General features: G+C 39.7%; 1 protein-coding gene across 8 annotated transcripts in view; it reads left to right on the top strand.

Annotated features, from left to right (window-relative positions):
* The window catches only part of mef2d (myocyte enhancer factor 2d), a 104985-nt gene extending 77029 nt beyond the window's left edge, over nucleotides 1–27956 (top strand). For 2 of the 8 annotated variants that reach the window (XM_085291279.1, XM_085291281.1), the window contains exons 7-12: nucleotides 9371–9549; nucleotides 10839–10868; nucleotides 14002–14119; nucleotides 14378–14549; nucleotides 15932–16000; nucleotides 22561–27956. In XM_085291279.1, the coding sequence (XP_085147405.1) occupies nucleotides 9371–9549; nucleotides 10839–10868; nucleotides 14002–14119; nucleotides 14378–14549; nucleotides 15932–16000; nucleotides 22561–22996 (1004 nt within the window). In that variant the 3' untranslated portion in view covers nucleotides 22997–27956. Of the gene's footprint in view, nucleotides 1–9370; nucleotides 9550–10838; nucleotides 10869–14001; nucleotides 14120–14377; nucleotides 14550–15931; nucleotides 16005–22560 lie in introns of those variants that run through there. The other 6 variants (XM_085291283.1, XM_085291284.1, XM_085291280.1 and 3 more) reach the window with 5 other exon arrangements.

Here is a 27956-nt window from a genome sequence, read left to right as displayed (position 1 = left end):
TTGATTGTTTCTCCAACCAAGGGAAACAGACTCCAGTGATCACAAGACCAGATCTGTTTTAATCACTGAACAAATCGTAGGAGTGATTCAATGGTCTGTAATGAGGCAAGCTTAAAAAAAATGAACAACCAGTCCAATCTTGTTCTGGAAATCTGAAAAATAGGATTAATGGCGTCCACCCCGCACCTTTCCAACGTCATCTGGCGCTGAAAAGAGCAGCCTGTTTAACTCCCCTCACTTAAACCACTTCCCGTGCTTACCCACCACCCCTCACCCGCAATTCAACCCTCTAGCTGCACTGCTTCCCTCCCCCCCTTTTCATGCTGTCTCTCTCAGCTGTTCTCCCTCATCTTCTCTCTAGAATAATCTACCGCCCCACCCCGCTCACCACCACCTTCAGCACCTCCCCACCCCCCGATCCAACTGTCCCCTGTCTTGGCAAAGGACTCTCCTCAGAGGTGACTTTGACACTAGCCAGAGCTCTCCCCTTAAATCCCATTAGCTGGGAAAGATACTGCCAGCAAACCCATAGTAATAGATATGGTGGAAAGGTGTGGAGCTTTTTTCCTGTCTATATTCACTTGATAAACGCATTGTCTCAGGGTAAGGTGGGCCAAAATGAATCAATGCATTTATATTAACTTCCCTGCACTGTATGAGAGGAATACTCGAAAGCCAAGGCTCAATATTGATATTAGTTTTTCAAAGCTATTAATGAAAGTGTGGAGACTTTTCTTTTTTTACCAAGTGTTGCTAAAAGCAAGTCATCATTCAATAAATAAGCATTTAAAGTCATGTCCTGACTAATAATGCTGTAAATTGGACTTGTTATTGAAGATCAAAGAGCTGTTTTTAACAGTATTTCAGAAATGAGTCATTGTTAACTTTATTAAACTCTTCACACATTGTATTTTTCTTGTAAGAATAAGCCTTTGTTTAGTTGTCAATGGCTGTGCTGAGTTGACCCTCAGAAGGTAGGTGGATATCTGTGTTTCGATTTGGATGAATGTGACCACGAGGACTTCTGTAAACACATCACGACTCCTTCGTGTGTCGAAATATGAAACCTCGTTGTACCAGAACTCATCTAAGGTTACCTGATCCACCCGGATGGCTGCTCCACTCCGTCCTCCCATCTCACTCCTTCATCTCATTAATCACTCTCTGCCTGCTCCTTCTTCTTTTTTTTATTCATCTTTTGTGTCTCCCATTACCATCCTGACAGTGTTACCTATTTTTTCCCCTCCCTTCTTCCAGATCTTTTGTTTCCTCTTTCACTTTATGGCTGCTCTCCTCATCCCAGTTTTTCTGTCTTCTTTCTATACCTAGGAGTCTTATTTTTTGCTTACTTTCTTACTTTTTTGTACAACCCACTCTTTTCAAGTTCCTCACTTCTTCAGATTTTTCTCCCATCTTCTTCTTTTCTCTGCTTTACTCCTTTTATCTCTTCTTCTCCATTCTCTTCTTCTCTCCTCCCTTCTTCCCCTCTTTTTTTTTTTTCCTCTTCCCCTCCCCTCCTCTTGAATCTGTCATTCTCAGCTGTTGTCCAGGGAGTCAGTGCTACGGGAATGTCACCATTGACGTCACCCAGCATTCCACACATTCCCACGCCCAGCCTCGCGTAATAAGAGACATCACACACACACTGACGGTAGTCACACATGTTCACCCGGACACTGACAAGAACACATGTAAAGTATATGGAAAAGTGCATTCGAACAGTCAACGTACACAAATAAAGCCACAGATGTCTCAGAGCGGTTCTGTGACTCATGCTCAGAATAGGACTTATATTCATGTGAGCTTCTGGATGCTCAGTGTAAACAATAAATATAAACACACGAAGTATTAAAATACAGTCACTTCACGACTCGGCACGAAAACACGGGGTCCACAACTCAATAAGCGTATGCTATTTTTAACTGCTTGGAATAAAAAACAAAACCAAATCTGCAAGTTTGAACTCTTCTGTTAAGTCTAACATTTTTCTTGTAGTTCTTTTTAGGAAAACATAAAAATTATTTAGTTTCTGTTTGTTATTATATTAGAATGTAAAAGAGATACTGAGAGGGTAGAAAACAAGCAAGCATGGAATTAAAACAAAGACCAGAGATGAAACCTCTGGTCTTCTGTTGAATAACAGAAAAGAATTTCTTTTCTGTTATTCAAAATTCACATTTCTTTGTAAGTAGGGCAGTTTTTTCCTCTAAAATGTGTATGTTTGTTTTTTGCCTTACCTTAGTTGTAGGTTTTTATCTTTTTTTTCATTTTTCCATTTTCATTTGTGCCCTCGATTCAAATGCATTCTGTGGGCAAGGCAGAAAGCTCCAGACCTCAGCAGATCAAGACAAATTTATATTTGTTACTAGATACAGCTAGAAATATGGGATTATACATCCTTTACTTCTTCGGTTGATTTTCACAGTTACGTGTAAAGCTAAGTTGTTTTGTGTTGCTGGTTATGTTAGAAAATAAGTCAGATTTATTTGTATTGTAGATTTCCGTTTTTTAAAAGTACATTTTGAAGGTCAGGGCCAACCTCCAAAGCTGAAAAGTGAAGGCAAGAGGACGTGGCAAAAACTGACATTTCTCTTTTGACCACTTGCGGCTAACTCCAAAAGGAAGTCTGCTATAGACTGCTGTGTTAAATTGCCAGACTTTACAACAATTGAAAGCATGCCTATAGCAGATGCTGCATTGTTTTCCCCCTTTATAACAGCTCTGATTGGGGTGGTTTTTTTGTAACTCATCCACTTGAATTAATGAGTTATGGTGTGGCCATGTTGTTTCATAGGCTTCCTAATCAGAATCTGCTCCTCTAATTCATTTAATCCACATAAGGTAAATATGGAAGCTTGTTTCCACCACTAAAAATATATATATTTATATCTATAGTAGAAAATTTTGAATTAATAACTCAAAATTTGGAAATGCCTAACTCCAAATTCCAAGAAAATTGAAAAATTTCACTAAGGTATCTCAAAATTTTAAGTTAAAAACTTGAAATCTCGAGTTAGTGCTGCCAATAAGGAAGCTTATCTCCATGTTACCTGGATTTTGATTGTGCGTGTCTGCACCATTTACTTCCGTGTAACAAGGAAATTACTTCCTTCACTGAGATTCCTGATTGGCAGAGCTAACACAAATTTTTAAGATGCCTAACTCGAAATTTCAAGTTATTTTCTCAATTTTGTTTTTCCAGTAATTAAAAAAAAAGAATTGAATAGTTAAATTCTGTCGTTCAAAATAAAAAAAACAAAATGAAAAAAGAAAGCATGGCAGCATTCAAAAAGCTGATGTTGATGTTTCAGAATTCAGAGTTCCAAGGAAATGGGGGACCATGTTTTATACTGTCTTTGTGTTTTATTCCTTGCTGTTACATATTTTTCCACAATTTACCATTTTTCATCCCTTAGTGTCCAAACAAGAATGCGTCTGGAGTCTTGTAAAAATGACTTCAGTAAACACAAAAATGTGTCAGTAATCTGCATCTCCAAATTCCAGCTAAAACCAACACTTGTCTAGTATAGTGTAAGCAGATATCCATGCACATACAGGGCTACACAAGCATCTCAGCACTCCATCTTTATTTTCTCCAAGGGGATTTGGAGTTGGCTTGAGGGCGAGTGAAAAACGCGTCACAAACTCAAGCAGAGGCTCACACTCGTATTCACATTGTTTGTAACTCCTGACTCTGGATCGCCACGACTCCACCACCCTCTCTGTTTACACAGAGCCATGAACACAATGTGAACAGCAACAGATTTCCATCAGAGACATGCACAAGTGCTCGGTGCACATTGTGCAGCATGAAACACACGGAGGATCGCAGAATTTCCCCGAGTCACCTGATGTAATGAGGGTTCACTGTGCGTCAACAGGACACAGGTGTTCTGGTCAGATGATGCTGAAAAACAAACTCTTCTTTTTCCTTTCGCATTACCTCTCTACCTTCTGTCCCTCATTTCCTAAATGCTTTTTTTTCCTTTCCTAGCCTTTCTGTTCATCTCTACTCCTCCCTTATTATCTTCTCCTCCTCTGTTGCTACTTATTTCCACCCCCCGCCTCTGTAACCAGATACCCTTTCATCCCTATGTGCTTCATTCCTTTTTCCTAAGTAGCTTTCTTGCCACTCCTCCTGTATTCCCTTTCTGTTTCAGTCATATCTAATATGTGGTCACTTTATGCCCTCTGCTTCTTGTCTCATTACCTCATTACCTGCTGGCATCTTTTCTTTCCTCCTTCTTCCCCCCTTCTTCTGTCCCTGTTGCTTTCAGTATCTCCATCCTTATCCTGTTTTGTCTTTTCTTTACAAATGACTTTTCAAGCCCACTTTCTTTCTTCCTTGCTAGCTTCCTTTGTCCTCTTGTCGTGGTCATAGTTTGTCTACTTCCTTGCTTCCCGTCCTACTTCTTCCACCATCCTTTTCTTCTTTTATCATCTCGTATTGCTTCATCTCATTCTTGTCTTTTGACTTACAGTACCTTCTTCTGACATCCTCTACTGTTATCCTGGCTTGTCTCATTCCATCTGTTTCTACCTTGCTGTATTCTGCAACATCTTTTTTTCCTCCCAGCATTCACATGTCCTTCCAGTACCTTCTCTGTCCTGTCTCTCCTTCCCTCCTAATGATTTTTTCCATATACCTTACTCTTTGGTTGTTCCCTGTCTCCTTTGTTCCTGACCATACTGGTTCCTCCTTCTCTCCTTTCTCTTTTCCCTCCCACAGTTCTGAGTAATTTCTTAATTCTCCTTTTTTCTATCATTTCTTGCCTTCCTTCTTCACACTTGAAATTCAGTTTAAAGGCTAATAGTTTTTTGTTTTTTTTTTTTGTTTTTTTTTCTTGTAATGATCATTTTCTTTTCTTTGAGGGGTTATTGAAGATTTGTTTTGTTTTCCTACTTGGAGGAAATAACATAAACTATATGGTAATACTATACAGTGCAATTATTTAAGCTCTGCTTTATCTCTTTTTGTTTCCAGCTTTCTTTCTTTGTCTATATCATGTTTTAGGGCCAAAGAACAAATCTGATACTGCTCTGTCAGGAACTATCCAGACCTGTCAAATCTTCTAGGACAAGAACAGGTCTGCTTAATATCCCCAGAGTCAAAACTAAACATGAAGACTCAGCATTCAGGGTTTTTTTCCTTCATATATTTTCAACAAAGTCTCAGATAAGTTCAAGTCTACGGCAGCTCAATCAAGTCTGAGGATTTTTCTATTTGCCTCTGATTAAATTAAATTTGGGTAAATTTGGTCTTATCATGTACTGCACTATAGCTGTGTTGTAACTTTATTTTCTTTCATAATGTTCATCTAATCCTATTTAGGTTATATTTAATCATATTTTACTCTTTTTAAAATCTATTTGTCAGGGTCTACTTTTCATCTTCATATCTTTCTTTTGTTTTGTTTTTTTTTATAAAGCTCTTTGTCTCTTTGTCTCACATGATGTCTAAAGGTGCTTCACATTAAGAAGCTTTGCCTTAACTTCTCAAGCCTCCTTCCCTTTTCCACCATTTATCCCTCTATTACTCCTTCCTTTGCTCCTATTGTGCTTTTCCTCTTTCCTCCCTCTCTGCCCGGTCTCCCTCCCGCTGAGCTGATAACAGAGGTAGTGTTCGCTTCTAGTTGTTGTTGTGAGGTTTCGTTTATGGGAGGTGTGTGTGTGAGACTGAGATGAAGCAGAGTCACATGCCACTGTGTCTGGAGGCAGCGTCATGGAGAACTGCTATCACACATATCCCTTGTCTGTCCAAGGGGAATACTGTGTGTGTGTGTGTGTGTGTGTGTGTGTGTGTGTGTGTGTGTGTGTGTTAGGGCTGGGAAAGTCCCTGCTGTCCCCCTTTTTATATACTCTGTGACTGAGTCTCTGTTTGAGCCTACTTGTCTTTTAGCCTCGAACAGGCTGCTGTCTGCTGGAGCCTTGTTGTTATGACAAGCAGATATCCTCCATCTTCCACATCACCACCAAATCCATCGTTCGTTTTAATTTTTTAAACTTGATTTAACATGAATAGGCAACAAAGGTAAACACAGTAGACAAAAAACCCCAACGACACCCATCTTAAATACAATACACAACCTACTAATAGAAAAGAACGTAAATATGGGAGAGGAAGCAGCATTGTATCGTGCAGTGTTTTTCTGTGACAGAAGCACGTCACGAATCAGGCTTTGTTTCTTAGAGTAACTGTTGTGTGGCAGTGTTCAGGTTTGGAATGTGGCAGTTGTGCCATTTCAAAGGAGGGTGCGTTCAACAGGTGTAGCATGCTGTAATGTGGCCAGACATGTTACTGGAATGCCCTGATCGACGTTAAAGATCAAAAGAACAAGGGGGAGAGAACTTTTACACTGCAAACCAGAAGTTATTTTATCTTTGAATACTGTCAACAAGCCTCATGAAAAGACTAAAACCAGTTCATTTAACCTTAAACGTAATTAAATGTATTGTGCATATTTAAGACCTTGTAAAGCTCCACTGTTGAAATTATTAAAAACTTATCAGTGAGCTACTCATCTGGACTAGATGGCCTTAAAAAATTATCTTTGACTTTTCATACATTTCTCATTAACTAAAACACAAAACAAACATTACCAGACTTCCATGTGAGATCAGAACAGGGTTAATTTCTTAATATGCACTCTTTTAAGCATCTTGTGTATTGGATAATTCTTCATTTTTTGGCAAATTGACATCTGTTCATTTTAATAAATGATTTGGAAGGAAAGCCTTAAGAGATGAAGTTAAATATTATATATAAAGTCCCTTAGATCAATTTACACATAGTTAGTAGGGGTGCAACGATACACAAAATTCACGATTCGGTTCGGTTCGATACTTTGGTGTCACGGTTCGATATTTTTTCGATACAAAAAAATGTTCATGCATTTTTAATTTGTCATTTATTAAAATTATAAATATATATTTTAACTCAAAAGTACAGTTTTTGAATTTAACCCTAACCCTTGTGCGTGTTTTTTATTTTGACAGCGAATGCGCACCTGCGGACCACTTATGTGCAGCCCTGGTTATTTAGCTCATCATATTGCAGCCACAGAAATTCTTTATTCCATGAAACCATAAAGCTGCACTTTCTTTTTGCCTTATAGTCTGATTTGTCATAACTTCTCCGTTTTGTGGTAAGCTTTTCTTTGGCTGTCACTTCTTCACCCTGACCTGTCTTATTTGGCTCAGCAGAACTGAAATGCTTTTACACACTCACTCACATAAGCTCAGCGATTCTCTGCGCGATCAACCTCTCACATGTTTAAGCTTGCTGCGGGAGATTTCACTTGTCATGTTTGCATAGTAAGCTAACGATTAATAAGACGATGTCAGAGGAATTGGTGCACAAATTATCATCACTCACAGATCAGTGCTGTCGCTCTCTATACACAGTTCGCACGATTGCAAAGTGAAAGCAAAAAAACAAGCGCAAATTCAAACGCGACTTCAATATGTCACATATTGACAGTGGCTCACCGATGCCAATGACATAATTACCCAGCTACATTTCCGAAAGAATGCAAAAGCATTGACATATATTTTTCCTACAATAGGGAAGAGATAGATTTTGGTAGCCCGACTGAAAAAATCGCTAGCTCCGGGATGTCGGGCTAGCGATATTGCGAGCCCTGTATCTGATTGAGGAATCACTCATCTTTGGAAAAGAGAGTTTATTACAGAGAAATGGCTCTTTCCAAAATAAAAGCTATATTATCCGCTTCTTCTGGGCTATATTCTCAGCAGCATAAGGAGAATCATGTGCTAACAGCTGTCTAAATGACTCGGCTAAAGTTAGTAGCATGCTTGTTGTTTTTGTCTTTGCACTAGGATGATGTCGGCGTAAATGTGCAGTCATATTCGTTGTGTTCCCACTAGTGCTTTCAGGTTAATCTTGTTGAAATTACCTTAACGCCACAACACGGCAAATCTCCGTTAACGAGCTACCGCCGATCACTCCGTGCATGGGGCTAGACGGCCAACACGTTAACGAGCTAACTGCGCTAACACACTAGTTCACACCAATGTAATTGAGCATTGCATGGCACATTCAACATACTGTTTTACTTTAGTCCATGACTCGCTTACCTTCAGGGTCATACGTCACATGAAAACCAAAATAATTCCAAACGCCAGATCTGAATGACGTTCAATTTGCCTGTTGCAAGGAGAGCTTAACTTCTGTCTCGCTAGCTTGCCCTGCGCTCTTCCTTCTGACTATGCTGTCTGTGTTGAGCGCTCAGTGGATCTGCGCTCGACAGTGCAGCCTAGGCGGAGTAGTCGAACACAGATTCACTGAGCGCTCAACACAGACAGCATCGTCAGAAGGAAAATTGATAAAATAAATTACAAATGTTGTATTGTTCGATACATATGCGTACCGAACCGAAAGCACTGTATCGAACGGTTCAATATCGATACGAATATCGTTGCACCCCTAATAGTTAGGTCTGTAAATATTTTTGTAATGATCATTTTTTCCAATTTTGGTGAATGAGATGCAAAAAAGATGTTTTTTAAAAAGCTACTGCATGAATTGTAAGGACATTAAATGCATTTGTATACATTGCCTTGTCCCTTCATCTGATTTTCAGAGTATTCACTGTGGTGGTGTACAGAAGAAAAATGACAAAAACTGTTATTTTCCAAAACCTTATGGACCTTAGTTTATATAAAAGAAACATTTTTATTTTGTTTTTCTCAAAAAACAGTTTATAATATCATGTATTGCTACAAGTAATAATTTACATGTGTGTAAATACAATATAATGGTTTTACACATGTACATTATATGCAGTCACAGTATTGAAAGTACAGTGTAATCGTTAAACTGCATGGAAGATTTTTGACTGTGTCATAGAGACCAATTTAGCAATAATTCAGTGGCAATGAAAGCTAAGTTTCTAAGGAAGTGGGGGTTTTTCACAGTGTTTCACAGATGGCAGGTGTCCAGAAAGATTTGCATGTTTTTCTTTTAACCAAGTGCCAAGACACGTAAAAGTAAAAGAGGAAATGTGTAGAGAGTGAGTGTGAACATGGAAATAAAGAAATAACATAGATCTGGAGAGATCATGACATGGTTTTGATGTGAAGAAGCTGCAGAGAATCATCTTGCAAAGAAAAAAGCTGTTTGAGGTACAGAAACAATGATGAGCATGTGGTGCGACAGAGCGATCAACTCACTAATGAGAGCTCTCTCACACACGCATGCAGAGCTGAATATACACATCCAGGCAGACAAGCACAAAAGGTCACTAGTTCACAGGTAGAAACATAAAAAGCATCAAAACAGACAAACACACAACCTTCTTCTACACTTCCTCTGCACTGAACCTCACTTTCTTTATTTGTTTCTCTCCAGCTAATGGCTACATCAGTGCCAGGGCCTCCCCAGGCCTCCTCTCTGTATCCAATGGCAACAGCCTGGGGAAAGTAGTCCCGGCTAAGTCTCCACCTCCACCCAGCCCTCAGATGGTCAACAGCCGTAAGCCGGACCTGAGGGTCATCACCTCACAGAGTGGCAAGAGCCTCATGCAGCTGGTAAGGAGATCATGAGTGGAAGCAGCACTTCAGTTCAGAATTAGTCAAAATTATGCGATGAAGGCTTCGGGTGTTTTAATCTCTCAAGTGTAATACAGCCAGTCTCTCAATGATGAGTATCAGTAATCTTTCCTTTCTTTTTGTTACGGTGCCTTTTGATGAAGCCTATAATATATACAATAGGGGCCTGCCTCGTGGGTGAACCATTCATATTTTCTATCCTATTCAGTTTGCATTGATAGTCCAAACCTCCACAATGTTGAATGAGCAACTTGATGAATCTAGATTTTAAATGTATTACAAAAATGACATAAATGCTACAGTGGGAGATTTTTGTCAGGATCTTTGTGCAAGTCACTGTCCAGGAGGACCTCCTGTCTGCCTCCAGCAGTATGTGTCATATCATGAAAACATATTTCCACGACTGCTACTTCTCTTTAGCCACTTCCAGTTTGAGTCATGCAATGAAACTGCCAAACCATTTCATCTTTATTTCTGCTGCTGCACAACTTTGCGGGGACTCGCCATTGGCAGCTGAAGTAATAATTGTTTGGGTCACTTAAAAGCGACAACTGACACAACCCAACTTTGAACATTTCTGAGTTCTGACAGCAGGAATTAGAAGTGTTTAAAACACTTTACCCTTAGATTCCTTTGTTCTAAATCTAACTATAAAGATGAGGAGTTACTTTATATGAAAACTCTGGTTATTAATTATTCCAGCGATGCGAACAACCTGTCCACATTCATCAGGCTGAAGAAAATAGTCTACAAGAAGATTGTGCAGGTGATGGACTCGGCAGTAGTCTGGAATAACTGAGAGGCTTAGAAGATGAAAATAAAAATGTTTCACGTGGTTCTCACATGTGTGACATGTTCACAGATTCCTTTTTTGCTGTGGCCACTGTGCCTTTTAATGGCCAGAAAGTGAAATAATTTATGTAATTTAAAATATAATAATGTCTGCTCTCCTTCTCTAAATATGGTTCTAACTTTCTCACTATTACATAATTTCTATTACTACAGCCAGAAATCTGTAAACACAATAAAGCAACAATGTCCATCCATACATGGTGTACAGTCTCTAACAAGGCAGACAGACAGATCCGCAGCTGACTTCTGGATCCAGTCTTTCTCCTTCACTTTTCAGTATCTTATTACCATGATATGCATCTCTATAATTATTCTCAAAGTAACCATAACATGTTCATATCTCTACACCAGTTAGATTTTATAGAAACTTAACAGCCCTTTGTTTTTTACTCTCCCCTCTTCCACCGGCCGTGCAGACTGAGGAAGAGCTGGAGTTGGTGAGTGAGGTGAATAGACTTTTAGAGTTTTAGGCTCATGGATGTGGTGTGTGATCTCACCGAGCATGAGTGTGACACGGTCAGCAAACGCATCACTTCAGGGTTGAATCAGTGGCACTGGTGTTATGAGAAGAGTAGGCGTAAAGCCACTGGAGCATCAGAGCTACACACAGACGGTGGAGAAATCATCTGTTTGCTTCTTTTCCTGGATGAGTTTGACTGTAAGGGTTATGCTTCACTACAAGCTTCACCACAAGATTTTTAAATGCCAACAGAGTTTATGGCTTGATTAAAGTCATGAAAAGACTTGAACTTGTGATGTTTCAATCCTACAAGACTTGACTTGAACTTCAAGTTTGTCAGGGAAAGTCTCGGAACAATACACAATATAAGAAAGGCAGGCTCTGCATAACCACATACCTTGCATGCTTAATTCATTAGGCCCAAGGACTGAAAGGACTTTAATATTCCATTTATTTGACAGACATCATTTTCTTAAACGGAGAACTAAATGCATATTGATGGCTACAATACGACTAGACTGAAAAGCTTTTCATGAGATGCGCTGTCAATTATGCAGAACATAAAGTTTTAAAAGGCACTGTTTAATTATTTTAAACGTCTTTAGACTTTATTAGCTACAAGCTTATCACGAGGCAGAGTTTGACCAGTGGGGAAAAAAAAACAAAAACAAAAAACAAAAAAAACGCTTTCTTTCAGAGTCAGATGAAAAGATGGATAACATTTCTATGTGATGCTATGTAAATATAAAGTTACATCCAAAAGCTGCTTAATGATAATCTCTGTATTGCTTTCTAAGATGTGATATGAAGCTTCCATTTAGGTTGGCATTAAGACTGGAAACAGGTGGTATCAGCTAAGCTTAGCTGCACACTAGTGATAAACATCCCTAAAGCTGTGTTATAGAATTTATCGTGTATGTTTAATCTGTGCACAAATCATAAAAGTGTAAATCTTCTTTTAACAGGAGGGTTTTTTAATATTTCTTAGCTAAAATAAGATTCATAAAAACATGACAGGTTGTCCGTCTCCTTAAACAACTCTCTGCAAGACTGCAAATTAATGTGTATTTACCAAAGGTCGTAAGAGTCTGGGAAACATAACCTAAAATGAACTTAGAACTTAGTGTTTGATATAATTTTTTAAAAAGTTTATATATAGTATAGAAGAAAAGCAATCGATTAAGCAATAGATTGTGTGGAGAAAATGCCAGATATAGCAACTATAATAAAAATGTAAATAAATAATGCATTTTAATATATTTATTTATTTATTTATTATATTTTTTGATTTGGCTGAAGGTTCAATAATCACTCTTTATAAAAAAATTTACAATTTCATGACAGTTTTTTCATGGTTCATTCTTTAAAGGGTTAAATCTCAGTACTCTTTGTAAAATATTACCAAAACATTTGAGACCAGGTATTTTCTTTTACAAAGACTGTGCTTTTTATCCTTTTGAATTGAAATATATTGAAAACAGTCTTGGTCTTTTAGCACTTGCATTTTCACGATTTCCAGTTTTTGTTATTGATGGAGTATTATTGCGAATTATTGCGAAGGAAAACCTGAAAGCAAATTGAATTTTAAAATGTGTATATTTAAGGGACAGTTGAGCCTAGCCTAAAGTGACATTTGTGAAGCACAAATAGACTGTAGAGAGAAAACATCAAGGGAACCGGAGCAACCACCTGACTCTCTGCTGTGTGTGAAAGCTGCTCAGCATGTGCATGTTTGGTTTCATCCGAGTGTCGATGCTCTGAGGATCAGAGTGAGGAAAGCTCACAAAGTCTCCAACCTGGAACACAGATGGACGTGTTAGACTCAGATACGCTGACCTCTTCAGTCCACATACACACACACACACGCACACACACATGCATGTTGACAGGTTCACGGGTGTTTCCTTGCATAAATATACCAATACCCACCCCTCAGAGCAAACGCACACCTCACATTGTTTATTCATGCCTTGCATTCCTTTCTGTACACACACACACATGCACGCACTAAATAAAAACACGTCCTTACACACATTCAGCCCCTCTCGTCTCTCTTCTGTCAGCCTTGTCGATGCATGCGTTCCTGTCAGCATGATTCTCCGGCACAGCGATGCCTCTCATAACACCTTCCACCGTGATAACACAAGCACCCGGCCCTGGCGACAGCATTGCCGTGCCAACGCCACCTTGAGATGCGAGACATTTCTCATCTTGCACGCCGATGTTAAAGTGTCACAGAAAAGTTAAAACACCTCAGAGAGAACTGAGGTGCTTGGATTTTCTTGCTGGCAGCGGATATGCTTCTGGCTGTGGCATGGTGAATAATGAATCTTCCAATGCCCTGCACAGGCGCAAGTGAAATCAACTAAATGTTTATTATATTAGATTTTAGTTATTAGGTTTTCTTTGCTTCTATCTCTTAATAAAACCTCTAAAGTGTCAGTAAAACTCAGAGCTGGAAGTTAATTAGAGTTGCTGCACTTGTACTTTGTAAAGCACAGAGTAGAATGCAGGAGATAATGTGTCTGTTTTTATTTGAAATAGAAGTAGAGCAAGCTGTGGTTTTAGTAAAATTATTTAAGTAGTAGCTGACCTTGGGTACATTACAGTCTCTGCTTCCACTCTGCTGTACAGTGAAAAGCACATGCTAACCATTATCATTATTGCTGTTGAAAATGGATGAAGTCATGTGCCGTGAACCTCTACACTCAGTCCATATAAGGAGAAAAAGAGATGATTTGTTGTGGATCCAGACCAGGTTTTCTCACGACATGGAGCCGCAACACTGGATCTATGAAACCATTCTGGCTAAAACATCCATCTGAGATTTATAACCAAACCCTCTCTTTCAAATACTGCGTGTCTTATCAGAGATTCCTCAACATGAAAAACATCAGAAGGATTTGGTTGTGAATTTAACAGTGCAAGTGTTTTAGCATGGATTAACTACACTGTGCAGAGAGAGACTTGCAGATGTTTATACCAAGAGGAAATGTTGCATATGAAAATCAACTTGCTACTTGTCAGTAGCTCAATGCAGACTTTGTTTTTAGAATCACTTCTTCTACTTCACATGCCCCAATGTTCAGCTTCCTCTGTCCATCTCTCTGTGTTCCCAGAATGCTCAACGACTAGGCGGCTCCCAGGTGGCACAGCCACTCACCACACCAGTGGTCTCCGTGGCAACACCCAGTCTCCTAGCGCCCTTCTCCGGCATGCAGACGGCCTACAACACTGGTGAGTTGTGGAAGGCAGCAAAACTTGGAAGTCTTGTAGTGTGATGCCACAAACCACTATGAATATTCACTTTGTTCATTGTGTGAGAGCTTCTGGAGTGATTCTACTTCAAAGGTCTCCATTAATATGGATTAGCGCTGATTAATATTGATGCACCCGAAAGTTGTATGATGTAAAACAATCCCCCTCACCCCTCCTCTCCGTCTCCTCTCTCTGCCTTTCTCCCTCTGCGTCTCCCCCTCCATCCCTTAATCTCAGAGTACCAGCTGACGAGCGCAGATCTCACAGCGCTCCAGACGTTCACGCCACCGGGGCTGGTGCCTGGCAACATGGCTGCTTGGCAACAGCAACAGCAACAGCAACCAGCAGTCTCTCAGCAGCAGCAACAGCAGCAACCGCAACTGAGCTTGGCATCACTCAGCAACTTGGTGTAAGCTCCCTTTTCTTACTATAAAACACCGTTAATGAGATGAATCCATTAATCTTACAACCTTTAACCTTCTCCTTGAAATACCTGAGCAGTAAAACTTTTACAAGAGCCACACATGTCACATGATCCATTACACAAACCATAGCACATGGTCGTATACAAAGCTGTAACATCACCCAAGCTGCGGTTTATTCATCTTCGTGGTGACCTAGATACTTCCCCCTGCTCAGCTCCACCTCCCACTGCGGTCCCAGTCTTTAGCTTCTGGTTGCAAGGCTTTGCTTCTAGCTGCATTATGTGGCACTCTAGATTTAAAACTTTAAAGGTGGACTCACTCTTGGACGTTCCCATTTTTCAAGTCTTCCTAATTTTCCAGCTAATAGGTTACTCTTAGAACAAAGTTTACCCTGAAGAATTTGAGCTAATTTGTAATTAAAAAATAAATCCCTGCAGCTGGTCTGAGTGCCCTCAGACCTTATATTTTGCTTTGCTGTAAAGCAAAAAAAGCCTGGAATCATCACTAGAATGATGGTCCGTCTTCTTACTTTAGTAGTCCCATTGTTCTTGGTGTCTTGATGGCTATCCGGTGATGGATACTTCTAATGCATCTGTGAAACCACAGACTGCCTTTGAAAAAAACAAAACAAAAATAATGTGTATGTTGGTGCGTATTAACAGACACACTAGGCTCGATTTGCATTGCATGGTTAAATTGTGCTCTAAGGACGTTCTTATCTCCTTCAGATGACCAGATCTATAACGAGTCAGACGAACTTATAAATTCCAAACAAGCAAGGTCATTACAGAGCAGACACACACCATTAGTAGCTGAATCAAGCCATCAGATTTTAACTGATTATACAGCACTCAAAAGCTACTTTGTAAACAGTTTTTTTTCACAGCTCAGTGCAGTACAGGAAGCAGACAACTGATGAAGAAAAACAGCTCCTTAAAAAGTTTCTTAGGTTTAAAACAACTAACTTACTTTTGCAAACACAGCTACAAAGGTGGGTCCGTTCTTTGAGTTCAGTGTTTGTGTTTGGGAGTATGTTTCTTTATTATTGAGACATTCTTTGTAAGTCCTTCTAACCGAGGTTAGCTTTTTTTTTTTTTTTTTATATAACCTATCTTCCCTTTGTTGGTGCTTTGCAAGACCATGAAAGCAATTTAAAAAGTGAAATGTCACGATATTATTTTTACACTTGCAGAACTGATGTGACCTTTACCTGAGTCTAATCAACTGCATTTCTACTTTACAAATTAAGTTGGTACAACTAAGTCTTTATGTGACCATTCTGGGTTTGCTAGGTTAATGTGTGGGTGGGGGAGCAGCTTGTAACTGCCTCTTGTTTTGTCCTCCCTCCCCCCCTTTTTCTCCACAGCATGTGGGGTGCAGAGAAACAGAATGCGGAGATGGTTAACTGCATCTCCAATTTTGCTGCTAACCTGAGGTGAATGACATGATAGCATCTGGTGCTCTGCCACACTGTTTATCTGTCAAATTATTATACTCCCACAGTGAATTATGAGTCTATAATAACTTGACAGTTTGTGACCAAAATAACCAAAAGAAATACAAAATTGATGCAATTACATGACAAACACAATATCAGCCAGTCTTCTCTTTCCATTTGTATGTTTGATGTGATGCCTGTTGCTTTGCTCTCTCCATGTATCACCGCTCGTTCACTTCTGCTGAGGCAAAAGCACCTTTTTTTCCCCTCTCAGATTATCATTTGACTAGTCTGGTTCTAGGAGTTTTTATGCCACCTAAAGCTTAGATCTGAAGCTCTTTGGAAGTGTCATCAACAAAGAGGAAGAAGCTTCAGTGTGACAGCAGCAGCACCTTGCTATGTTCTTGAATGGAAGTAGTCTCTGGGTGCTGCTTTCAATTCCTAACACAAAACCAGCGCACAGCTCTGCGCCACCAGCATTGTTAGTGCATTAAAATTTTACTTTTCAGCCATTTAGCTGTCACTCTCAGCTGACAGTCAGACAGAAGATTGAACTGCTCAGGTACACGTTGGTCTGAATTTCCTACACTAGTGGGACTAAAAGAATAATTTAGAGCTCGACGGTATAGAATCACTGTCAAGTGCAGCTATTTCTTACAAAAAAAAAAAAGACGTGTTTATTTCCAGTTGATATTTAATTCCCTGTAAAATACTCGTATACACACAGACAAGGGCGTTAAAGTGCTGCTATCCTCTTGTTCAAAATGTATGTATCTCAATTAAACATTGGCTTCGAATCTTGATCACAAAACAGATTCAAAATAAAACAAATAAGAGAAATGTGTTTTTTGTTGTTTTTTTTGTTTTTTTTTTAAAGACACTTAGAATAATTCTAGCTGTCAGGAAAGAGATTGTTATTTGTTCCTCTGTCTGACAAGCTGAAAATCATCCAGGAAAATATGATAATGGGTTGTTTGTTAGTGTATACAACAGCTGTGACTCCAGGGGGTTGAGCATCTTTGAAAAAGCAGCATATAGTTAACAGTCACCACCAGCTCATATGCAGCAGAACTCTTCATATCGCCTTGTAAATGTTAACAAATGGCAGTCCAGATTGTATGAAATCCTTCTGCAAACAAATCAATTGAACCACTTGGAGATCCTGAAAAAGCAGCCAGCAGTGATTTCCTTGAGCGTTGGCTGTAATAATACAACAACTGTTTCTTATACCGACAGCAATATGGAGCATTTTTCATATCAAAAATATTCTTAACATACTAATGATTTTCAGGAATTTTGTAGGAAGATAAAAGCTCAAAGTTCAAGTATGTTCAAGTATTTGCAAAAAGAAAAGAAACAGAAGGAGCAGGAAGTTTTACGTTTGAGCTCATGGAACTGCGGAAAGTTGGCGTTTTTGCTTTGCTCTACTCCTTAATTGTTTGATCGCCATGTTTCATCGCTTTTTGAGCTACTCTAACAAAGGATTTCTTTCATAATAAAATAACCAAGACATTCCTCAAAATACGAAAAAGCAGGATCTCCCATTTTCTGCATAATCATGCCGCCCAGATGCTGACTGTGGCAGAGTTTCAGCAACCTCAGGTGTGACACTGGAATTGACACCAGGCGGATTTACAGTGTTGTGTGTGGGATCAGAATAACAGAATCATTGCCACTGAAAACAAGCAAGCACCACAGAAAATGTGGGATGCTTTCCCAGCTTGCCAAACTGTTCTCTCGGCAAAACGGAAAATCGTGCCTTCCTAAGGACAGCATGAGCAGACGTGGGCTCTTCTGCAGTCCAGACTGCTCTGCTTTGTTTCTGATTTCATCACACCGCAGCCTCACAGCGAGCAAACAAGCTCCTCCAATCAAATGGTGATTGACAGCTTGGCTGCGAGCCTCGCCTTCGCTGTCGGCCACACTTTTCCTCACCACAGGCTTCACAAGGAAATGATTCCTGTCAACTTACTCTCTCCATTTCCCTCGTTTTAATCATCCCTTCTTCCACTAGTTCTGTCATTCTGCTTATTTCCTGCTTTCCTGGTCAGGCTCAGTTAATTTGGTGTACACCTGTTGACTCTCATCTTCGACCTGACTTCCTAATCTAAATGTTAATGTCACGGCTGCCCCTAAATCCCCTCGCTGCGCAGCCTTGCATTCAGCTTGTCTGTGTTTATGGAGAAGTGGTCTCTGCATACTGGTTTTGCAGGACATGTCGCCATGGTTTGTTTCCTCACTGAGTCGATGTGTTATCAGCAGACACAGCCTCCGTTTGGGACATTCACAGGAAACAAACAGACCCACTTTCAGGGGTGGCTGTTTGCTAGTACACAAGTGATGTTTTAATGTACATAGCTACTAATCAATCAGTACGGAGCTTAAAAAAATTATTGGTTTCCAACTCTTTTTTTTTTTTTTTTTTTTTGTGCCCAGCTTTTCTTTTTTGTTATACTTGTTTCCTAACTCGTAAACACAAACTGAAAAAAAGGAAGAACTTTTGGAGACGGTGCACACTCTGATAAATTGCTGAGAGGACACACTGTTTGTTGGCAGGGCATGGTGCGTACATGCTGTCAGAGGCTGAGCAGTTAAACCTCCTGGTGGGAATCAGTATTTTCTCAAACCCTAGATTAGAAACCACGGGGGATTCATTTTACATCCCTCTACCTGTACAATAAAAATACAATTTTATTTCTATTAAGTGTGTGCCATGTGGGTAATTTGTTTATTTATCCATTACATTTATATAAGATGGTCACATGTTAGATTGTTAAATTGCAGAATTACTTTATGGGGCTCAGAAATCTTTATTTAGCAACAGCAAGCTGATTTTTGGCACCACGTGGACTCAACTTTAATAAGCAGACTTTAATAAACAGACTAATTAGCATGAATTTATTACAATTTCACAACTGACGCAGAGGCAAAAGAAAGTTAAAGAAGAATAGAATTTCAAAAATGACTTTAAGTATAAAGGTCTCTGCAAACTACACAGAAAATTAGTGGTATATTCCTTTAAGGAGAGTTTGTACTACAGATTGCCAATTTGCCTGATCCCATTTTAGGAAACTCAACCATTTCAGTTTTACTGAAAGTGTCTGTAAAAGTGCTTTGCATGTGGATCACATTTTCTCAGCACAGGCTTAAGCACTTCTTGCTTTTCACGACTCTGCCTCTAACAACATCCCAGCCTGACCGAAGCAGCTGTTAAGGCCCTTTGTTTTTTGTCGTAAGCGTGTCTGGATTGACCATGACTGGTCTCCGTCCCACTGTCTCCCTGCTGTTTTAGCTTTTTAAAACTTGCTTGTCTCTTTTTCCACCTCCCTCCACAGCTTGGCTTCTCAGCCCAACTTGCTCTTTGGTAGGGAGGAGGGCCTCTGCTGGTATAGTACTCTTTACACTTAAGCCACACAGCTGCAGCATGCCGCTTTCCCAAAATATCTGCTTCACAAAGGAACCTTTTGGTACTTTAACTCCAAAACAGCAGTGGTTAGTAGTAAGAAAGAAACAAAAGTATCATGGCGTCAAGCAGATAATATTTCCTTTGTTTTTAATGTACCACCAAGATGGTTCAACTAAACTAATCTGACAAAGGAACTGCTTGCAATTACTAACTGAGGAGCTAAGATTCAGTAATGGACATCCTCAGCAGAACACCATTTAGAAAGCTGAACTCAAAAGTAATAGTCAAGAAGTCAGCTACGCCAGTACCTGTTTATTCCTTCATTCTGTACTTCAGTTTGTAAAATGTTTCTGTTAAGCCAAAGTAATACTGATAGCATCACTGTTACATCACCAGGGCTAATTTCTCAGTCCTGAAAAAGCTCCTGCTGAGCTGATGAGTAGGCCTACTCGTGATTAGTAAACTGATCTTGATCTGTAACACCCCTTAAAAAGATCAGCAGTATTAATAGACTAGTATTTCATTGATAGTGCACAGGTCAACAGTCTGATTGGAGTTAAAATTCTTGAAAAGATGAACTTTTTTTTTTTCTCTTCCCAATTCTCATCCTGAGAAAAGCAGAGCATTTTGGGAAACACGGCTGCAGCTCAACAAACCGCACTGTAACCAAGTGTCTGCTTCTGGCTGTGCTCACCATGTTGTTAGTGCTCGGGGGTAGCCTGCCGCTCTCGCCTTCATCACTGTCACTGGACTGTTGACTCAGCCGTTTTCACTCGCCATAGCAACGGCACCCCTGTGGCACCATCATCCATCTACCTGTACCGTCCTGAGCCACGACACGCAGGTTTGATGAAGTGGGTATGAGAGAGACGGCGTGAGCATCGTCCTACCAAGGGATTTGTGTCGTTGTGTGTGTGTGTAGGTGTGTGTGTAGGTGTGTTTGTAAGACAGTACGGGAGGGAAGGAGCATTTTTATGTAAGGCAGGAAGAGTGCACAACTTTAAGTGTGTGTCAGACAGAGGAAGACAGCGAGCACATTTGAGTGCCACGGACCCAGATCGCCTGGAGGAGTCCTATCTTAAATTCCCCTCTCAGTCTGCCAGTAATTGAGGGAATATTAGAGATACAGTGGTGCAGATGGCTCATGATATGACATATTAGAACACACCCAAGGGGCGAAACGCAGTAATTGGGAGCTTCAAATTCAGATCCACCATGTCAAGCTGGAGGAGAGGGAAAGATAGAACGAGCCCAATCCAAAAAATCATGTCGACTGCGTTAAAAGGAGCGAGCCACACCGCAGCGTCAACAGTCGGTGTCAGCCACAGTGACAGGTTCGACTCAGCCTCCAGCCAGCGGAGGAGGGTGAGGTGGTGCTGATCAAAGAGTTTTGGCAGGTAAAAGCAGAGATGGTGACAAAGACGAAAGCTTTTTGGCATATAATTGTCCTGAAGATCTTAGGGCAGCGCAGTCAAGGAGTTAGGTGTGGATTGGTTCATTTGAAAACCTGTGAACATTTCACGTGTGAATCTAAATATTTTCTGTTTATCTGGAAAATACGTTTTATGCTGATCTAACTTACAAAACACCAAGTGAATACAATTTATCATATATAACAATAGAGCATAATTTACACTCTACTGTGACGCTCTTGGTTGGCGCTACTTGGAGGTTGAAGAGAACTGCTGATAGATTTGTAAACTAATAATAATCAAGTCAAATCAAATGTGACATAATGTTAAAATGTTCCGGGGGGAACGAACAGCACAAGAGAAATTTTGGTTTTAATGCTAAAAAAAATTATGGACAGCATGAAAAAAAGCCATTAAGGAAGGAAGATCACGCTGCTGCTTTAGTTGTCTATTTGAATATAATACCGATGCCGCTCTCATAGCATGGACCATATCGGCCGGGAAAGATGCTCTGTGGCATATGCAGCTAAAAACGAACATGGCAATGACCTTGCACACGAAAACAGAATAGAAGAGTGGAGGATGCGTAATTTGTGACCGTGTGAAAAAGATGCTCTTTTGAGTACAAGGGAAAGTAAAAGTTAGCTGCTTTCTGAGAAGGAATCAGGGGCGCACCTGGCAGAAAAAATGGACAGATGGAGATAAAAATCCACAAGCACAAAGGGAGATTTGCTCATTAAAGAGCTGTGGAAGTGGCCCAGGCATGGAGGAAAGCAACCTTACCAGATCAAGTATGACAGGATAGTATAACAGTATAGTGTTTAAAAAAAAAAATTTAAAAAAAACCCTGAACCAAAAGCCTTACAGGTTGTGTGTTAATTGTAGTCTTGGTTTGCACTGCTCCTTGGTGTGCCTAAAATTTTCCCATAAGAATAAAATACAAAGTACAGCAAAGACAAAATATAACTTTAAAATAGACATGTAAAAACATTTCAATTCCAATATTTTTATATTTTTACACTGCAACAGATTTTCCCAGTTTTTTTTAATAAACATAATTTTAGCAAACGACAACTAAAATATATTTAATTTCTGTCGTACTTCTTATCATATTTAAACCCTTCAAAATGTGTGATGTGTCATTCTTTCATTTATTTTAGGAAACATGTTCTTTAGGCCCTTTAATAGCTGTTGTATCACAAACAAAGATATAAAACAGAGCAAATACAAAATGCAGATGTTCTTGTTTAGCTACTTGCATCCACTGAATAATGACTTGAGTATCTTTTTTGATGCTCCAGTATGATGTTCAGCTGTAGACCTTATGGGATCAAACCTAATATCCGAGTGTTTCAGCTGCATGGCTTACTGAATTTGCTTTAATGTGCCCTTAAATGTAGCCTTATCTGTTCTTTGTGTCTTTGTTCTCCATGTGCTTAAGTCCACACACGCCTTCGTGTTCCGAGTGTATAGTGTTACCTGGGTGCCTTTTGCTTGAAAATCCTGCTTTTCATTTTACAAGTCCAGCATATGTTTACTGAATTCTTTGATCCATTCATTTTAAAGCGACCATTCTTTTACAGTTTTGGCTGAGCTCTGTGTTCCATCCCTGCAAACTTTTGTCTAATGAAGATCTGCTCTCATGTACTTTTGATGGATAATACGTGTAGTTGTGTAATTTCATACTGACATAATGCTTCTTGTTCTTTTCTTTCTTCTTCTATCCGTCATTTCTCCAGGCAAGTGGGAGTACAGGGTGCCGCGCTGACAGTCAACACAAACCCCAACGTCAATATCAAGTCCGAACCCGTCTCACCAAACCGTGACCGCAGCACTCCCAGCTCCACCAGTGGGGTGGCTGGAGTTGGAGTGGGCCAGAGTCAACTCCAGGGACAAGGTCTGGTGTCCATCGCCTACCCTGGTACTCTGCGTCTTGAAGCGGGAGGCCAAGGCCGCTCACCTGTTGACAGTCTCAGCAGCAACGGCAGCTCATATGAAGGCAGCGACCGAGACGATGGCACCCAGGGTCGAGGTGGGGGTCTGGATTATCACCACCAGGTCGGCGCCGGAGCCCAGCAGCCCACCATGGTCCTTCTGCGGCCCTCATCAGCAGAGCCTCAAGAACAGGATGGGACCAACGTCAAGAGAATGAGACTGGACACCTGGGTCACATAAACGGATCGATGGACAGATGGAGGATGGAGATGTGTACTTGTGGATTGTGTACATGCCCCACCAGCTCCAGCAGCCCCAATATCCACATTGCATACGCACAGACAAAATCCACCCACCACCAACCCAGTAACCTGCTGTCTACACAGTAAACCTCACATGGATACATACATGACACAAGCATGCTAACATACTCGCACATGTGGACACTCACTCGTATAGCAATGTGCAGTCACGTTTGAACTGTAATGTATTCTCACTGACATACACCAAACCCAACAAGACCAGGAATTATTTATCAAAAAAAAGACCATGCTGCGCATCATTCAGCTGGATTCGGATAGAAGTGAATGAGTTTGTAATCAGGCTGCAGTGGTTAGGAACTGTGGCCTGATTAAATTTGGCCACATGGACTTCTTGACAGTTTCTGGAAAAGCAGACAAGCCAAACTTGGTTTCCCAGCATGCCCCTGCCATGATTCACGGCTGGTGGCAATCTCTCACCTTCATATCTTTACTGTCTGGTAGGTTTTGATCAAATATGACAGCGCTGTATTAAAACGGTGCCACCAACGAGTCCACATCGATGTACACATCCGCCCATCCACAGTTGTATTGCTATCACTCTAGATTTTTGTTTGTTTTCTAAGAGGAGCAGCTGTGCTCTTTTTTTTTTTTTTTTTTTTTTTTCTTCTTCTTCCTTTTCTTTTTTTTAAAGCGTGGAGTTTTGTCCCTCTGTCTTGACTGTTGACATTTAGAGTTTGGATTCATTTTGAATATGAAGACACTAAAAGAATAACTTGCCTCCCTTCTCAGTCAAGTCGGCGGCTCCATCAACATGGCCGGCATTGGGTCCTGTACAAGAATGGCGACCACCAGGGGTCTTTATTTAATCAGAACCACGCAGACCAGCTGTAAAACGAGGAACGTGATTTGTTGCCGAGGTAAAAGACTGCTTTTCTTTGAATCAGGGACGAGCTGCCACAGCTCAACGACACATGACGCAGATTCTCCTCGTTTCGCCCACATCGTGTCAACTACAGATGCTGAGAAAGGTGTGTGTTTGGTTTGTTTGTGTGCGTGTGTGTGTATACGGGTTTGTTACCTCAACTGGTTGTTTTCTTTTTTGCTTTTTTTTTTTTTTTTTTTTTTTTTTTTTTTTTTTTAAACCAAGTGAATTTGGATAAATCTTCACTTTCAATTTCATCCTTGAACACACACCTGCAACGCACACAGGTGAAATTATTTTTGTGAGCAATTCATGTTTTGAATAGATAGCTGATGTTCAAAGAGGAGAATCGTGAGGTACCATGTATATAAGCAATCTGTAACCTTTGTGGCTTTTGTGTGACAGGGATAAGGTTTTTTTTTCTTTTGAAGGTTAAAAAAAAAAATCATATTCAAGTATATATTTAAACAGCTTCAGGCGGTAGCAAGGGCAGCTCTGCATTTGGGGCAAGAGACTAGACCAGACGACAGGGATTGTATATATAAACTATATATTCGGCAGGATATCCCTTAAGGAAGTGGAAAAAAACAAAAACAAACAAACATTGATTCTCAGTGGATCTGTCTCTTTTATATTATTATTATTTATGTGTGTATATAAAGTGTAATATGTGGACGAGCCCAGAGAGGGTGTTGTAGAGGCAGGAAGGGAAGACGTAGCCGTGGTGACTCGGACTGTTTAGAGTGAGCAATGATTAGGACTCTGTTGCTGATGGAGGGCACTTTACCTTAACTCCCACCTCTGACACGCACGCACAGCACGCACACACTAGAGTTAGACTGATGTATTTGGCTGGATAACAACCTAAAAATGGCAGGTACATGTAACATATTGCAATTTTTATTTATTTCTCAAAATTCTCTTTTGATGTAGTTTAATTTAAGTAATTTACAAGCTACAGTAAGGGTCTCAGTGTGGTTGCCTAATTGGAGCAATTTAATTAATTAAATTAATAATTCAATAATTGCAAGAGTCAATATATTAAGTTAATAGATTGAAGCAGTTTTTTAAATGAGACTTCTTATTCCCATTTCCAGCTCCAGATTTTCAAACTTAAAGTTTATTTATTTGAACTGTGAGTCAGCTTTGCATGACTCACAGTTCAAATAAATCCTTGTATATCTTTTTTGCAGACCCTCAGTTTATCAACTCTGTGAAAGCAGCCTCCCCTCTCCCTTTAAGCCAACTACTTTTTCTTTTCTATTTGCCTGCCCCTCACAAGAAAAAGACTTGGAATAGCAGGTAGGTGGCCATGGCCAGTGCTTTGTGTCTCAAATGACTGCTGCAACTGGCTTTGTAAAGAACCAAGAGTAGAAAACAAAAATCGAACATTTAGGGCTGAAAGGATTGGATATGTTTAGTGTGAGCTGCATACGTTGGATAGAAAGCAAGGAAAAGGATCATAAGTCCAATTTAAGGAGTTGTTTACATTTTTTTTTTCAAACAAAAGAGTTATGTTGTATAAAAATTGGAACAGAAATTTTCTTATAGCTGTGTAGCACTGTCTACGTCAAATTCAGTTACTAATTGTAAATCTTTCAAAGTCATTGCTGATGTAGTTTCATCTTTCAAATGAATCTTTTATGGAAGCATTTATTTGAAACCTGCTAAAAACTAAAGATTAGTAAAAACAAAAAACAAAAAAAATGCCATTCCTATTGTATCATTTAGCTAAATTAAACTTTACTGGAATTTTTCCTCGTGCAGCGACTGCCAAATATTGGGTATTTTGTGCAACTTGATGCAAAAGATTATTATCCGCTACCACCATATCAGTCAAACTCTAGAATAAATACATATAGATAGTTTATGATTAAGCAAGCCAAGGATTTCCCTGATCCCTCTTTTTTTTTTTCTTCTTCTCCTTTTAGAGGTTTACCTTTTCCTCCAATTAAAAGCCATGTTTCTATATTTAAAGGATCTCTCCTTCGCCTGTCACTGGTTGGCTGCAGTTTTATATTATGGAGAGTTTAAGAAGACTATGAAGGAAAAGAGAAGTGAAGGATGTAATTTTTCTACTCTATAAAGGTGGCAACGGTTGATTTAGGTTTTTCTTTTTCTTTTTAAACGTGGTGGTCAAAAGTGCAAATTCATGTATTTATTTTTCCTAAAAGCACTCTCAGCCTCCGTCCATTTGCTTGTTAAAAGCACTGGCGTTTGGGTGTCGTTCGTCGCTAAGCCGGAGGTTTCAGAATGACTCTTGATCTTTTAATGACTACCTCCCAAATCCAACGCAGACTTGTCGACTTTAGGTTTTACCGCATCCAGCCACCACATCCTTCTCATGGGCAGGCCCTCGTCACCTCTCTCTCACCCCTGTCACTCACTTGGTTTTTTTTTTTTTCTCCCCTCCTCTCTGGAAGCTTAATCTTACACCCAGACAAACAAACACACGCACACATTTCATTACACACTCCTCTTCTGTTTACTCCGTCCAGATAGCGGGTGTCAGCGCTGAAATGACAAGTCAAATTATTTTGGGGTCATTTCCATGAGAAACACAACCACCACCAACCCCCCTCCCAACTCTATTCGACTTGCAGCTTCATCCCACACACTACTGCCATCATCCGCCCTTCAGTTCATCAGTGATTTCTCATTTCCTTTTTCTCCGTCTGTCACTCACTCACACCCCCCCCCCCCCCCCCCCCCCCCACACACACACACACATTCATCCTCTGTGACAAGTCTGAGTGTCAATATTGCTTTTCTGAGTGCTTGGCAGAGTTAACATAAATCCCCAGAGTGTAAACACTTTGACTGTTAAGACTGTTGTGCCCTGAGCTTCGAACAAAAAAAAAAAAAAGAGAAACAAAAAAAGTCTGCAAGTTGTTATGTTTCGTCCAAGAAATGAGATTGTTTGTGAGCAGGCAGGTGAGAGCCCTCGTGAAGCCCTAACATGTTCTTTAGAACAACACTAGGGGTCGCTGTAATCACACAACAGACAATCGTGCTGAGAAGCCGTTCTAAGAACTTGCATCCCCCCCTGAAAGAGAGATATATGCTCCTGTACAATGATGTTTAGAAGTCTCACTCACTTTCCAGTGTTAATTTGTGCTGGTGACAGTCTGTTTTTAATTGTTCTCTGACAATTGATATTATTGTTATTATTATTCTTATCATCATTACCACAGCCACACTGATAGTAGCTGTCATGATGATATAGGTTTCTGCATTTTCTTTTTCTTTTTTTTTTGTTGTTGTTTTTGTTTTTTGGTTTTTTTGTGTAGGTTAGACCTCTTGTTTTCTTTGGAATTTTATTTTATTATATAAGAATATTCTATAAATATATTTTTGTTTTCATTTTTTGGGATTTTTCTTTCTTCTTCAACAAGGGTGTTATTAATGTTGCACGATTTTTATGACACGTAACAAGCAACACACGAGTAGTGATATTAGTTTCCACGTGTGGCTGTGGATGGAATCGCTGATTGAGTCGACAAATCGCTTCAATGCTGCAAAACTTTGAGTCCAATGTACAAACCTCTGAGTCTAAAGGGGGTGGGGCAGCGTGACACGTCTAACTTATTTCTGACCAGACACAATTATGTCAATGCATGGGCGTTTCAAAACAACAGAAGTGTGAATCATGTTATAGGAAATAAAATGTAATATTGACACAAAAACACATCACACAGGATTACATAAAAAAAAAAGTGAAATTAAAGAAAAAAAAGTTTAAATAAATTATAGCTAATATATTGTGTTCGGCTAGTCTGCTTTTTTGTTGTAAAGATAATTTTGTTTTTGTTTTTGGAGAATGATATACAATTTGTGTATATTTTCATAAATAAAGTATGCACTGATATGTTATTACAAATTCTATACTGCTTTTACAAAAAAAAGTGTTTGTTATTGTACCAAAGTATCCATTGGTCCCCTCTTACCCTCCCCTTTTTGCGTATGTTTTACCGTATTTTATATATTAAATAGACGAGTTGACCTACAGAAAAAA

This window comes from Mchenga conophoros, linkage group LG11 (genome assembly GCF_057382185.1).
Source record: "Mchenga conophoros isolate Kocher_MC1m ecotype Shallow Benthic linkage group LG11, M_conophoros_male_GT1.1, whole genome shotgun sequence".
NCBI lineage: Eukaryota > Metazoa > Chordata > Actinopteri > Cichliformes > Cichlidae > Mchenga > Mchenga conophoros.
This window is presented reverse-complemented; position numbering and strand designations above follow the sequence as displayed.